The sequence below is a fragment of the Colossoma macropomum genome, unplaced genomic scaffold (genome assembly GCF_904425465.1).
Source record: "Colossoma macropomum unplaced genomic scaffold, Colossoma_macropomum, whole genome shotgun sequence".
Lineage (NCBI taxonomy): Eukaryota > Metazoa > Chordata > Actinopteri > Characiformes > Serrasalmidae > Colossoma > Colossoma macropomum.
This window is the reverse complement of record NW_023494789.1, coordinates 26,627,273-26,642,849: the sequence shown is the minus strand read 5'-3', so window position 1 is coordinate 26,642,849 and position 15,577 is coordinate 26,627,273. Positions and strand designations below refer to the sequence as shown.

General features: G+C 39.7%; 1 protein-coding gene across 1 annotated transcript in view; it reads left to right on the top strand.

The window, feature by feature from the left end:
- Window positions 1-1,924: 1,924 nt before the first annotated feature.
- The window catches only part of brinp3a.1 (bone morphogenetic protein/retinoic acid inducible neural-specific 3a, tandem duplicate 1), a 36,458-nt gene continuing 22,805 nt past the window's right edge, over window positions 1,925-15,577 (top strand). Inside the window, exons 1-2 of the mRNA XM_036570686.1 lie at window positions 1,925-2,708; window positions 3,259-3,539. Coding sequence (XP_036426579.1) covers window positions 3,310-3,539 — 230 coding nt within the window. The 5' untranslated portion in view covers window positions 1,925-2,708; window positions 3,259-3,309. The remainder of the gene's footprint in view (window positions 2,709-3,258; window positions 3,540-15,577) is intronic.

Below are 15,577 nucleotides of genomic sequence, written 5' to 3'. Positions count from 1 at the left end.
AACCTGATATGGTCTGACTGCATAGAGATGAGAGAAGAAGAGAAAGAACACACACAAACACGTCGACAAAGCTGTCAAGGTTCTGGCTAATTAAAATATTATCTTTGCTCTCTCCCCAGATTGCTCTTCACAAAGACATCGCTTGCGTGGCATCGTGGAGCCGTCTGCATTTTAAGTGAATATTTACCTCTCATAATGACATACTGTCTGTGCATGGATAAGTGCTTCTGACTGATGATCTCACACCCGGCTTCAAACCTGATCTCCATTCTCTTTTTATCTCCCCACCATCCACGTGTGCATAGCTGCCTTTTTTACAACCCTGAAAAAATCTCCTCTGGGCTTCTGTACTTTATTTACAAGAAACTAGAACATTTTCCCAGCATTACAGGCTCTGATGTGACTTCACCTCCATGAGCGACTGAAGAAAGATGTTGATATTTGCACACAGAAACCCCCACCTTCCCAAACGTGCTCCATTTACCTCTTCCTTTTACACAGTTTATCCTAAAATTCAACTGAAAATCAGTAATTCTTTTCCCCCAAGACAGTTATCAGCACTGCCTTTCCTATGTCCTCTATCTGATGGGTAGTCACTCTTTATTTCCATTTCGAACTGGATTTTAGGCCTTCAGACACGTCTTAGATACTGTAGTTCTGAAGAGAAGCACTCCATCTTAAATCTAGGCATCAGCAAAAATAATATCTTGTTGAAAGATATATCAAAGGAAGATGGAACAGAGTAGACGTTTACTGAGTGCCTTCTATTAGACAATGTGTATGCTCTTTTATCATTAAATAGAATATCGTTTTGCTAGCCTTTGTTGTGGATGTCACAAAACCTTATATATTTCCAGCCTTTGATCATGCTTTACATGCTACCATTACATTCTACATGATGATAGCGCTCCGAGAATCTCTGTGATTCGTAAAGCTCTTATGGCTCAGGCTACATCACATTCATCTCATATTCTTCAAGACTATTTAAAAAGAACTTTGCTCTCTCTTTAGGAAACATTAATGAAACAAACCTCACAAGGCCTCCATCCAGTATTCAGAACTGTCTCTAAATTTCAACAGCCAACACAGTTTCCTTCATCCATGATAGATGTAGTGGTTAATTATATATAAGTGTATATATAAGAATATAAGTGGGTGATTAAATTAGCTTAATTAAAGGGCAATTCCACTGATTTCAAGAACTCATTCAGACTGGTCTAATGTGAAATGGTGCTTGTAGTGAAGCTTACTGATTGGTGACAGGAACCAGGTGTCGCAATGTTTATAATGCAAATATGCAAAATGTAATGTCAATAGAATAGTGGTAAAATAGTAGTAAATCAGGAAAAATAGTTTTCCACTGGGCATTATTTTGGCCGTAGTCTGTACCTCCCCACCAAAAATGCATATTAAATATATATTTAATGGCAAAAGCCTATCTGAAAAAAAATTGTAAAACAATGTCTAAGGCATCAGGCAGTGTATTCATAGCCATTTCAACATAATAACTTTCTGTGAGGAAGCTTTTAGAGGTATTAAACATTTGGATGTCCAGTTCCTATCACCACCACTGTAAACAATTCTGATCTGGTAGGTTTTTCTGAAAGTGCATTTTACTTCAAAGGCACTCTGAATGATTTTGTTCATTTCTTAACCAATTAACTATGCAGAATTGTTTTTAAAAATCAGTGGAATCACCCTTTAAGCATTAAGGTAGGCCTAGACATTTCTGTAAGCATTTAACAAGTATTTTATACACTGTAACGAAAAAATGAAAACACTGGTTTGGATGAACCATCCAAAGTATTCATTTAGACTGAATAAAACCAGTTCATTTACTTATTACAACATTAAGTCATTTTTTATTAAACGGAGGAGCCATTAGATTTACAGTGTAGCCCAGGTTGAACATTCTCCTCACTTTACAAGCCTCACAGGGATGTAGGCTACATTATCTTTATTATTTTTTCCCCACCCTTATTCCGACAAACTCTGCCTCCTGAGCTGTGATTGGCTACTAGCAGCAGCTCTTTTGTGCTACGATTGGCTAGCACCACCTCGCCTCCTGCGCTAGGATTGGCTAGTAGTTCATACTCACAAGCAATTCATCTTCATGACGAACGGCATGTGAGTGTGAACTACTAGCCAATCGTAGCGCTTGGGGGCGGGGCTTGTCGGAATACGGGTGGTCGAGAGGCCAATGAGAAGCGGAGTAGGCTCGCCTTAGAAATAAATTGGTCGTTTTGACGTCGCGGAGGAGCATCGTTTTGAGCATCCGACACACACACACTCTCGCACAGCGCCACACGGAGTGTATCACAGGAGACTTACGTCCCAAAGGCGGCTCGGACAGCGTGTGAAATGACTTCACATTACATCGACAACAACTACAAACAATACAGCACTTACTCTTCTGACCGTTTGACGGGCTCTTCATAACTTCGACTTCGTCCTCATAAGAAACCTTTCTACCTGGAGAGAGTGAGTGAGAGCGGGGGAAAGATAACGGACGTGAAAGAAACGGCAGTTTGTTTGACTAAAAAAGGGACATTTTTTCTCTCTCGTGTCCTTTTTGACCCGTGTTTGTGTCCGCTGGACTGTACTACAGATGACAGTACGACTTGTGGACGGGGTGCTCGCCGCCTTGCCTGGTGACAAGCTGTGCTCCTGATTTTCTTCGCGCCTTTTTCACTTCTCAAAACGTTCAGGTGAGCTGAGAGGAAGACTAACTCCACGGATAACGCATAAAGCGTTTAGTTTTTGTGTTTTCATACAGAAAAGTGGTTTTTTTTGTTTTTTTTTTTTAATGAGAGAAACTGAAGTAAAATTTACCTGAGGTAGACTAGTAGTTCACTGTGGAAATGAATCAGTTACATTGATATTGACCTTACAGAAGGAGCCTTGAGTTGACGTTTGTACTGTCTGTTTTATGCTAAGCTAAATGGGCTTAGCTTTCTGCATAAACCACCAGATTTTGTAACTACAACGAAAAAGGCTATAAATTAAATATTTAAATAAATATAGAAACTGTAGCCTACACTTACGACGGGTGTCATTACAACTTATATATCATTTTAGAGGTGACAAATTTTAAATTTAAGTGGTTGGAGTCTTAAAACTGTTGTTACAAATGAACCACGTTATAAACTATTAGTTAACCACATCTGTTAAGACCATATAACTACATGAGTTTGCAGTATTCCATTTTTCTACAGGCCCCAGCTGCTCTCTGACTCCTAGCCTTTGTGTCTCTTACAGTTCCAGGAGGTGAGGAAAGTCCTGAGAGAATGTCGAGTCGTGGGGTGAAGAATGAGCTGCCGGTGTATTGCTTTTAGACTGGCCTATCTGATGTGTCCATGGGAGTATATTGTGCTAAGCCTTCACTGCTGGGTTCTAGCCTCCGCTGCTGGCTCCCGTGATGCCGCTGGTACATTTGGGTGGCTCCTTTCAGACAAAGGGCCTTTTCATCACTCTCAGGAATTTGCGGAGTTCGTGGAGCGCTACCAACAGGGCTTTACCACCAAGTACAAAATTTACAGGTGAGTAGCTGGACCATTGTTTCTTGCTTGAGTTAGTGTAATCTCTTGTGCGCTGTTTTCTCTTTCTTGCAATGTTAATGCAATCTCTTGTTCAGTTTGATTTATTTTTCATAGCACAAAAAAATGGTGGGATTGGTACAGATGGAGGTGGTGCCATCATTGTTATCATTGCAGTAATTTCTATCATTGACACAGTGACACCATCTGAGCAAACATGTGCCCGGAAAACAGCATGTTCAGATCCAAAAATGCATTCGCCCACAGAATCAGTAAGCAGGAGTTTAGTGGTGTGGAATGAAACTGTATCAGATGATTACACATGACTCATGACAGGTGAGGTGTTGACAGAAGTTGAGCTGAGTTTGAGCACCGAGGATTAGATGAAGTAACAGCAGCGCGAAAAGAGAGGCTGGAAGCCAGCTGAAATGAGGCTGACTGACACGCATGTTTGGCAGGACTGGGGGCCCATGCTGCCAGGCACAGATGGAGATGGCAACACTGGGGTTAGTCAGACGCACTCTCCTCTGCATCTCGGCACATTTATGAATGCTCCACTGGCCCTTTTTCTGTCAGTGGCACAAACTCGGAGTCAAGAGGAGTGCAATTGTAGATGCCGGATCTCCCCCTGCTGGTGGGCTAGGAGGCTGGAGTGCTGGAACAGTGTGTATGTGTGCGTGCCTACGTACCAGGCAGGAGCTCTCAAAAAGACTGTATACAGTGGTAGGGCTTACATCATCTAGTGATCTGGGCTGAGGAAGAATCAGGGCTGCTTCCCAGTCTCTTCTACTGTAAAGCAGAGACAGTATCTCTTGGTATTCTGGTACATTTTAAAAAAGCAAAGCAAATTCTTTTGAGATATGACTTTTATTTTGGTTACGAGTTTGAGGAGACAGGAAGTGAGCATTTGAATTTAGTGTATGACTGTGGAGCAGCTACTTTCACGGCAGAAATTAGTGAATGCGTCTAAAAAAAATTACAATTTTCAGGGTTGCCTGAAAAAGGCTGAATTTCTACAGCATGCCAGACCTTTTTGAATGACTGCGATCCTCTTGTGGGTTATCTGAAGACAATGCCTGTGTGGAACAGATCGCTATGCTGCCCCTGAATCTCTGAACCTCTCGCAGGCAGGAGATCTAACAAATGATCACTGTCATATCAAAACCTTGCGATTCTTTTCATTTTTCTTTTTGCCTTTTTTTTGTTAGACTGTTTTTTTAAACACCCTGCCCTTTATACGGTGTGAATATTTCATGACAAATGGAGCGACATGGTCCAGAATGACTCTGAATAAAAGGTGGCGTTAAGAACATTTTCCAAGAAGACTTTGCTACGACTGTGACAAAATGAGGTCCTTTGTAGACCTATATGCTTTGCAGATGTCAAAGCTACAGCATTTATTTACCGAGCATTGATTTAAAGCCATTCTTTATTTTGTCCTTGTCACCCTTGTGGTATATGAGAAGACAGTGTTTAGAAGTTTCCTGAATTCAGTCAGTCATTATGATGTTTTTTTTAATTACTGTTTACAAACAGAGATATAAACAAAAACAGTTTGAACCTGGCACATCTGCACTGCTTTTAGCGGGTGCACCCCTGAGAATTGAGCTCTTTATTTTTTAATGAATAAATTAACGTACATTCCTGCTTCATTCCATGCAAGCAAACTCACCCTTATTATAGAGCCTGTTGACTTGTAGAGTGCATATGCTGTCTTGCACTCTCAGATAGTGTGCAAAGCATTAGCAAGACAATGTTTGCATGGGAGAATTACTGCTGATTTTCATTGTATCTAGAACAGCTCTGGCTAAGCCGACAAGTGCTGTCACCTTGCGCTTAGAGAGCTTTGCTATTAGCATGTGAGGAACAGAGCGGATTTCAAGTGAGCAGGGCTTTGCTTTAGCAAACTTCCTCACATCAGCCCAACCGCCTGTATATAACCCTCCCCCTACAGACCTGTCAGGGAGGCTGGGGATATATGTGTGAAAAAACTCTATTTCAGTCCCTTTCACGTTACATGACCTATGTACTGGAAAAGGCTTTCACGCGACACCATTTTTCTAGAACATCTATACAAAAGGCACAAGGCCGTTCTCTCTGATATTCTGCCCATCTCCTGAAGTAACATGAACATCCTTAGAAGCCCGAGAGCTCAAACCAACAATAGAATATTGGCAAAAATGATGGGGTGTGAAAGAAGTACACAGACTTCCAGGCTATGGTTCTACTCTTAAAAAAAAACTTTAGCCTGTAGGCCCTCAACTCTCTTCTTCAAAGATGCTTAAGTGAATGAACAGTTGCCTTTATAGAGGCACTAAATATTCTAAGTCAGGCTTTCTTTCTGTGAAAAAGGATGAGTTCAGGAGGAATGATGATTAGCTCATCACCCCCACCACAGAAACTGGCTTTTTAGGTTATTTATTTATATATTTAGGAGCAAGGTTTCTTGAAGGTTACATTTTGGCGTAATTACCTACATACACTTATTGAAGTAGAGGTCCGAGTACATACCTGTTTTCAAATAACTAAATTTGGCTCTTTAGGCTCATATCAAACAAAAAACAAATTAAGACCAAGTTAAGGCATTACAATAGGCCTTTTAAATTCAAAAATGTATGTATTTATGCAAAATGTGTTATTTGCACAATGTTTTGCAATCAGACCTACTTTTATTTCCCTTAACGCTCCTACTCTGTCATCTAACCTTGACAACTACTGTTTTACCAGCTTTCCAAATCATGGGGGTTTTGCCTGTGGTAGACATACTGTATCTGCTGTAGGTCATGTACCTTAAATTCTTCCTGCTAGATGCTAAACCCTTTTCAGATAAGAAAAAATGTTGAAGTTTTGAAGTTAAAGACCTTAGTAAAGATTTCTCAATTCAATCAATTTTCCTCTCTCCTTCTTTTTGTCCTGTAAATATTACAGAATGTTTTATTCACATATTATACTGAACAGTACACACACTAGTATGTGCAACAGTAGGCATGCTTTAAATAAAAAAAAACACGAACGTCTTAGCTTTGTACTGAGCCCCTAAAGTGCCACTGCAGAAAAAAATTGCAACAACATTGCATTCCCTTGCAAAATGTTTTTGTTCCCTTGCAATAGTTGTGCATTACCTCGCAAAAGTTTTGTGTAAAACGCTAATGCAAAATCATTGTGAGGAAATACAAATTATGTGTGACATAATTTTTGACAAGGAATGTAAAATTATTGACAAGGAATGCAAAATTATTGCGAGGGAACGCAATGTGATTACTTTTTTAACCACTGCCTCTTAGGGGGTGCATAGCTTTGATACTGAGTAAGGATGAAGATTGTTGTGAAACCCATATTTTTCAAATTATTTTTTTTTAACCCAGTGCTAGTCTTTGTCAGTTCCCACCCTATCTGGAAGGGGGTGTGGGAGGAGGGGCCCACACTGTACACATTTTTGGAACTGAGGCGCACCCTTCCAATTGTTTTCAATCGGAGAGAAACATTTTGCATGCTGTTTTCACCCCAGTGGGCATTTCATGCACGCTGCATCGCTGTTTCTGTGTTTTGTGTAGTGAGCTCCAGGCCCCCCAAGTTGGAAGAAGCGGTCAAGTACTCTATGTCATAAGCATTTTTTCTGCGGTGTCCAATCAGATCAAAGATAAGGCAGGGCTTCACTGATGGATATAATGGAGGAGGGATTTTTTAACAGTAGTAGTTGGGCTTTCTGCCTATACATATCAAAATGATAGCAGTGTCATGATGCTTAGCAACAAGGGGATGTGCAGTCAAAACTAATGTTCAAAGAAACCAAGTGTGAACCCTGCCGCAAAAAAAGACCATGCAGTGCACCTCGCTTTTTTCTGCCTTCAGAAAAACAGTGTATCCCCTTAACTCTCCTCTATCAAACAGTAGCTACCATAGATCCTTTCTCTGTGACACATGTATCCAGTCACAACATCTTATTGAGCTGCCACTCACACAACACTGGCAAGAGTACTAACGATACCATTAGGTATATGTGATCAAATAGATGTCCTGGATTGGCTAACATTGCTCTGTATCCATAGGGAGAAAGCAACTAAGTCATCCGCCCCACACGATGAGTGCAGCAGGGGTAATTGTGCTCTTGTGGATTTTTAGCCACAGAGATAAACGTGGCATCCTCCTTATCCAATACTGTTACTCAGGAGGCCTTAAATGGCATATTTAACATTTTCACATTTTATTTTTCTGTTTGTAAAATCAAGGGATACTCTCACATAAACTATGCATCCAAGCATCTGTAGACACTTCTAGTAGATATAGTAGATAGATGTAACAGGGAGTCTGTTCTCCCCTTTGCTGCAGTAACAGCCTCTACTCTTCTGGGAAGGCTTTACACTAGATATTGGAACATCACAGTGAGGATTTGACTGCATTTAGCTACAAGAGCAATAGTGAGTTCAGGTACTGATGTTGAATGTTTAATTCTGGATTACAAACGCCACTCAACCCATAGTTACTGGATGGAGATCCATCACTGCACGCAGTTCCACTGCTCCACTGTCCAGTGCTGGGGGCTTTATACCTCTTTAGCTGATGCTTAACCTTGAGCATGGTGACCTCATGTGTGGCTGCTCCAGAGTGTCCCATTCTATTGGCAGTGCTTTTCTAAAGAGATTACACAAGCTATGTGTGTGCAAACATCTTTTTTGACATCTATCCATTTCTGACAAAATTTGTACTCATTTTGTGTTCAACTGTAATGTTTTAGTTATTCAAAATACGCCCTCCCCAAATGAAATGTAGCAACAGAGCAGTGGTCTTGATTTGAATTGTGCACTACTGGGCTGCAGATTGGTATATATGGAGCATCCTTTGCTCTGCCTATAGTACTCCAAGCGCTATTCACCTGTGATGTGACAGTAGTCCCATGATGGTTAAAACTGCCCTTTGCTGTACTCTGTATAGAAATAACACAAAATGAAAAATATTTACAGGGCCAGAGAGAAAAGGAGTACAGGGAGACTCAGAAATGAGGGTAGTGGAGTTAGGCCCTGGTTAATTGTCTCATTATTTATATTTCAAGACATGTGTATCCCTAGAGTGTTCTTGTACTTGCATTCGTGGCACACTCAAGGACAAAACACCTACTGGTTCTTCAGCCATTGCTTTTAGATCGTTCTACTGGTTCAGTTCACAGATCACAGAGGTTGAATGATTACATTATGTGTATCTTGTGTACTGTATCAAAATTACATGGGGGATGGACCAAAACAGATGACCAGAATTACTTGGAATAAATAATTTCTCCATTAACTTCCATTTGAGGTTTCGTTTTGAGAGTGATTACATGTTTACAGCAGTGTTCTACTGATAGAATCAAGGTCTTTTAATCTCTGTGTAAAGTTGGCGTAATGTAAAGTCTGTGATCAGTTTTTAAATGGACTTTCATGGGTCAGTGAATGAATCTGAGAAAGGGTAACTGCATGACAGAGGATGAATACTAACATCATCCATGTGCTTAACTGGCAATGCAGGAATGACAGCTTTGCTGACAGGTCAGACACGGTCATCTCACCATTTTTCAGGCCTCATTGGTCAACAGAATCATATATTAGGAGGTTTACATTTACAGCATGTTTCACTAATCAATCCACATTAAAACACTGGCTGAACATTTTCTCTGCAAGAAGTCAGATTGTTCCCTGAGATGTTAAAAGGCCTTTGAGTTAACTTTTTTCAACAAACCAGACAGAACATTAAGCATAATGAATATTACTTAATGGCAGGAGGAATTAAATGCACTTTGTAACAAAAATGAAAGCTGATGGTGGACTTTCAGTGTGGAAAACGGCAGTAGGATTTTTTTTAATCATGAATAGCAGATCTCTGTTCAATTCCTGTTCATTACACAAATTAAATTTGAATTTATTAGAGGGCCTTTAACTGCAGCTATTTGTCTCATCACTGATGGTTTAGAGAGACTATTATCTCTGCTGCATGCAAACAAATTGATGTCCAGAACCCTCTTTTTTGCACCTTAAGTCAACACAGTCACTGGCATGTGGCACAAACACAATAAAATAAATCAAGATAGTTGACATTGCCATTTATAGCATGACTAGTCTCAGTTCCCAGGTGACACTAGCACTGAAATAAAATCAGCCCTCAGATTTCAAGACAGGGAGCACAATTCATCACATTTTATTTCTAGCAAATCATCTCCAGAATTGTGTCCCCAGAAGGATTTTCTGCCTTTTCCCTTTGCACATGATGCTTCTAACTGGTCTGGCTCATTTCACTTACTTTCACAAGGAAACTGTACAGAAACCAGACATTATTGCAGAACTCAGGATCATTTGAGTATCATTGAGCTGTAATGAAATTTGACCTGCACATGTGCTGAGCAGAATTTTTTCTTACCCCATCTGTGATGAACAGCAACTTGTGTGTGACGCTTCAATTTAGGTAATATAATTCGAGCTTGTGATCTGTGTTCTCACTAATCAATATTTGATGATGCAGCTTTCAGGCAAAGCCCTACATTTATCACTCGACTTATTCTACTATTGTAATTCTTTCTCCATGAAATGTGGTTCGGCACAAAATGAGAGTTATCTCTCAACCTTTCTCTCAGTGTCATTGTTTTTGTTATAGATTGCTGGAATGTATTTTAATCAAGCCTTTAGGGGGTAGCTGAATGCTTGATTTTCCAACATTTACATTTTTGGACTTTATTTAACTACTAACAGCATCTTGCATATTAACAGATTTTTCTTATTTTTTCTGGTCTTTCAACTAGAGGGAGCATTAAAGGTGTGTTGGCATTCATCAGATTTAAAATTAAGTTCAATTTAGTTCACATTCGTTAATTCAGAGACATTTATGAGTAGCATGACTTTAGACAACCTCAATAAGTGGAACTGGCAAAGTGATGTGTGTCATGTATCATGGTGGTGTTATCATATTCACAAGGAACTTGAGATGCACTGATCATGTTTTTTTGAGTTGCAACATAAATAACATTAATTGCTTTGAAATGGGCCAAACTGGCATTCTTACAAAATCGGTTGCTTATTTAAATAATATTTATATCAAATCAAGTACTATTTCAAAAGTAAACAAAATGGGTTGTGCATAATTATACTATAGGTGTCACAGCAGTGTTCAAATACAGTGCAAATACAGTTCACAATATTTACATCATAAAGTTGCACCACAGATCAGACAAAATCTAAATATTAAACTGGCCAAAGTTGCATGTTAGCAGTAAAAAATGGCCAATTCCAATCGTGTATTGTACTTTCTTTTAGTTGTACATCTAGATTTTCATTTTGCATTTTTCTACTTGAATGTTCTGCACAACAAATTCCTCCTTTAAATTTCTACTCACTTTATTGTAGGTCTATCTGAGACTGCCTGCATGCCACTAATGTTTCTTTTCTTCAGTGATTTATGGAGTGAAATGTAGGATATTGTATAATACTGACATGTCTTTTCTTGTCCAGTTCACTGACTACTGACAGAATTTGCAAAATAAAACTGATTCTGGCTCATAAAATCATTTGGAAGCAGCTCACTATGTTTGGAAACAAATTTAGAGTCAGTACCCTGGTATTTATTGCTTTCAGAACTGTGTCAATAAAGCTTAAATGCTGGAATTCTTCCTAGTTGTGCTACAAGTAAAATATATAAAAATTGTTATATTTGGAGAGAGCATTGCTTTTTCCACTGTGTTAGTATTCTTTCATCTTGGCTCTAGAGGCTTGTAAGGAACTAGAGCAAACTACCGGGCACTGGGCCGCACCTCTTCGAAAACAGTTTGCCAATAGGTGCCGAATGGCAGGCCTCCAGTGACTGCCTCCAGGGTTTCCCCTACCACTGTCTTGGAAGCATGGACCACTTCTGCAAAACCACCCCTGTTGTTACAAAACAAACACATCAGCTTTAAAGTACGTTCTCAAGGTTGGAAGTAGAATGCAAGCAAACTACAAGTGCTCCACCTAAAATGTCTTTGCTTTTGTGAAGGTTCCACTTACTATCATCTTACAGACTGCATTCCACATTACGTTGCCACGTCTGGGCAACGGACAGAATATTTAATTTTTTTTTCTGGAATGTAATTTGGCAAGATATAAGGCAACACAGTCATTTTAATATGCATCTTATGTGTGCAGCTGAGTTTCCTGAAGACCATGGCAGTTGTAACACTCTTGTGACCCCTCCTTATCTCAGAAGTATGTAAGCCTCATTATGTAAGCTAGTACATTAAAAAAAATCTTTGGGCTTCTCAGTGGCGCTACCATCTAAGCATTGGCCCTATCATCAGGAGATCCTTGGTGATGCTACAGCCATCCGTAGCCGGGAGTCCAAGAGAGCACAATTGGCCTCACTCTCTCTGGGTGGGTAGGATGGCAGTTCGAAAAGAAGTGGTAGCTGGCTTCACAGGTCTCGGAGGAAGCCTGTGTTAGCCTTCGCCCTCCTAGCGTTGATAGTATTGTGTGATTGGGGGAGTCCTAACTAGCGGGTGGAAAAATTATTTTTTCCCTGCCCATTGCTTCTACTATGTCTATAAACTAACCAAATCCTTGAGTCTTTGTGGTCACAGCAAGATGATTTGTTCACATTGGGGTAATTACTAACAGCTTTGGGTTATAATATTTTGCTTTGAGGGAAATATAACTTTAATTACCAGGATTCCATTGATTTATTTCATAGACAAACTATATGACTAATGATGCGGTGAAATCCTACATTCCTGTTGCCAACTGAACGTAAACTCATGGAAGCAGAATTTTGGTTGTGTGCCCAGCTGATATAAGTAGTTTAGTTTTCCATACTGAAATAAATGACATTCCAAACATTATTAATAATCGTTAGTGATAATAAATAGCAGTATTAATTGTTTACAGACCTATGCCGTGCCCGAAATGGTCCCCTAATCACTGTACCCTGGATCACTATATAGAACACTATTATGGGGAACAGCATTGGTGATGGTAGTAACCGATTTCAGACACTACGTCATACAAGTTTGCTTATTACTGTGCGACAGCAGATTCCGTCACAAACACTATAAATGTCATACCACCAGTCCAGTATAACCGCTGAGTCTGACTGCACACATTAGAAGAGCGTACTTACATCTGTAAGAGGTCTGAAGAGAGGCGTGTGGAGACGCTGGGCTCAGTAATCCTACTCAGAGAAGTTGTGTGTGAATCTTCACACCAAGCAACACAGTGCATTATGCGTATCACCTATCTGCTTGGGTACATCAGTTGTACACCGTTTATTGCGGCGCATTGTGGGATTGTTTGAGTGTACTGGATGTTTTCGGACACCACTACAATGGTGGAACCCTAAAATAGCGCACTGCACAGTGAACAGGGCACAGTTTCGGACATAGCTCTAGGCTTAATGCTAGCTAACTAATTTTCTGTGCTCCTATGAAGGTTGTAAAAAAATTGCTTTAACCTACTTTCTATTCTATTTTAGTCAATATGCTTTTTTTGTAGTAACAGTTTTAATGAAAATCTTTAACAAAAGTAACAGAAGTTACATATTAAATAATATGATACTGAGTAACCCAGCATCATTTGTTCATGTCAGCTGCATGCTAGTAGCATGTGTTGTGTCAGCTGTGCCCTGAGTCCAGAAGTGAAGAACTTCAATGTACGGTCGCATTCCCCCAGAGAAATTATTCATTAAATACACCCAATATGCATTATTCATTAATGTATTCACAATATTTATTTACATTATTCACAACAATAACTTTTTTGGCTCCTGGTGTCAGAGACTGGACTGTTTTACTTTGGGAGTCGTTAGGCTGTGTTATCCAATCAAACTGAATCAGGCCTACGCAGATTACCGTTACGGTCATTGAGAGCCATCATTTGTACCTTAAGCGCAATTTGTAATGTAACACAGGTATCTGATTATTACAGTATTTTTTTAAAATAGACTTTTCCCATTAACCCTTTAGTTTCACTTACACCATCCTAAAAGAACAACAATCCCTATCGTGTTTCCAGTCCAGCACCACCATCACTTGGCATGCTAGCTGTTAACTGCATGCTGAGAGATGGATTTCCAGTCTTTTGCATGATTTTTCATCTTCTGACATAGCATTTATGCCACTGGGGAAGCTCCCTTCTTTCTTTCAGACACCTGGCACATCATTTTTTAATCTCCATATGGCTGTGGTGCAAATGCAGATGGTTACCGTCATGTATGTATAAAGTTTGTATACAGTAGTAAAACATTACAGCTGTGGTATCTGGTGCTATTGATATTCACCTCACCCTGAAACTGTGCATTTCTGTGGGAAAACAAACAATTGTCAGGCTAAATGTGAACTCATGACCAGCAGAACACAGTTGCCAGCTCTGAAACTGGACTCATTGGAGATTCAGTTTGCAAGACTCTCCCAATTCCCAAGTGACGGTTTCGATTTTTTGACTCCAGGGGCACTCCGGTTAGCTAGAAATTCAGACTGCAGCAATAAAGCTGAGAGTTTAGTAAAGAGTTTGGCGAATGCTCCAGTATAATTCAGTTTTGAGTGTCTTAAAAACCTTGATCACTCCCCATTCATTGATAAGAGTGAATCAAAAGGTTGTTTTTGTTTTTATGATGGTTAAAAAGACACTTAAAAAGACATTTCCTCTGCTCTCCTTGACTGCTCACTGATATCCAAACAGAGCCCGTAACCTGTTCAGGGTTGCCAGATTTGGCCAGATCCCCAGATTAGCATTTTAATTCACCTTGCTAATGAAAATGAAAAGGAAAAACAATAATCATACTTATTATTTATAAAACAACAAATCAAGCCATTATGCAATAATAAATGAAAAATAATAAATGCAGCCCTAATTTTTGTAGCTTTATTTATACAATCTATGAGGACTTGTTTCTTCCATATATAGGAAGAGTTTATGAAAGTCATATGCTCCATTTTGACCCTTTACCTCTGTAGCAAGTTAGTGATAGACTTGATTAAATGCTGCCAACTGACTAATTAATGAAATGGTAAAGACTGCGAGTGGTTAAGTGACATTTGGAAGTATATTTTGTTTTCCAGAAGTAACTGTCTTTTTGGGGTTTGGGTCCTCTACCTCATATTCCCCTCAGTAAGACAGAGGTAAACAAAAATGTGCCTCGTTTTCACAGATAGCTAATTTTCTCAAATCTCCTGCAAGTTCTCAGAGTATAATGCCGGCAGTCTCAGTGGCTGCCCCTGAGTGACTGTGTTAGTTTTCCTCTGGCCTCAGACTGTTTCAGTGGAGCTTGTTCTCACTGTTGATGCCGTGTAGCCGTAGGTCTCAGTGGGAAAGCATGGCAGGTAGTGCTTCAGTAAGTCTGTTCCTGCTGTGCTGCTGCACCAGGAGCCCAGTGGTGGATTAGCCTCCGGCTCCATCCATAACTGTCCATCAGATCCCGATGCTCTGACATAACGTCGATCATGACTTAGCTCTCTCTCTCTCTCTCTGTCCTTGTCTATCTGTCTGTCTGCATCTGCAACAGCAGTAATCAATGGTTGTCATTATGCCTATACGTCAGAATGAAACAAGGCATAATGAGCTGATTGCTTGATTCAATTAATGTTTTCATTGGTGCTTCAAAAGTTCACTTTTTTATGGAGGTTCTCCTTAGAACTACACTCGAGTTTACATTTTTCCACCTTTGCTTGTTTCCTACTTTAATGAACAAATTAGTCTACATATAACGGCTGTTTAATTTAATACTTCATTTAAATTAAATTTACTCATTATCACAATATATGAACACACTTTTGTATCTACTGACTTTGTCATTTGTTTAATTAGTATGTGTTGGAATCTTTTGAGCACAATTTTTGGTTCATCAAATCAAGTTAGATTGTCAAGGGCTGTGTCAACAACATCCAGCCTGCTGCACCGAACAGCTGTTACTGTAAGGGCAAAGCAAATACAGGAAATTGGCAACTCGCTTTTGTCAAGGAGAGTTCTAGCCACTCTCATCTAGTGTGCTTTTTGCCCTTCATTCACGGGAGAGGCTCACCACAGTCCCTGATTGCTCACAGTCAACCATACTTCAGA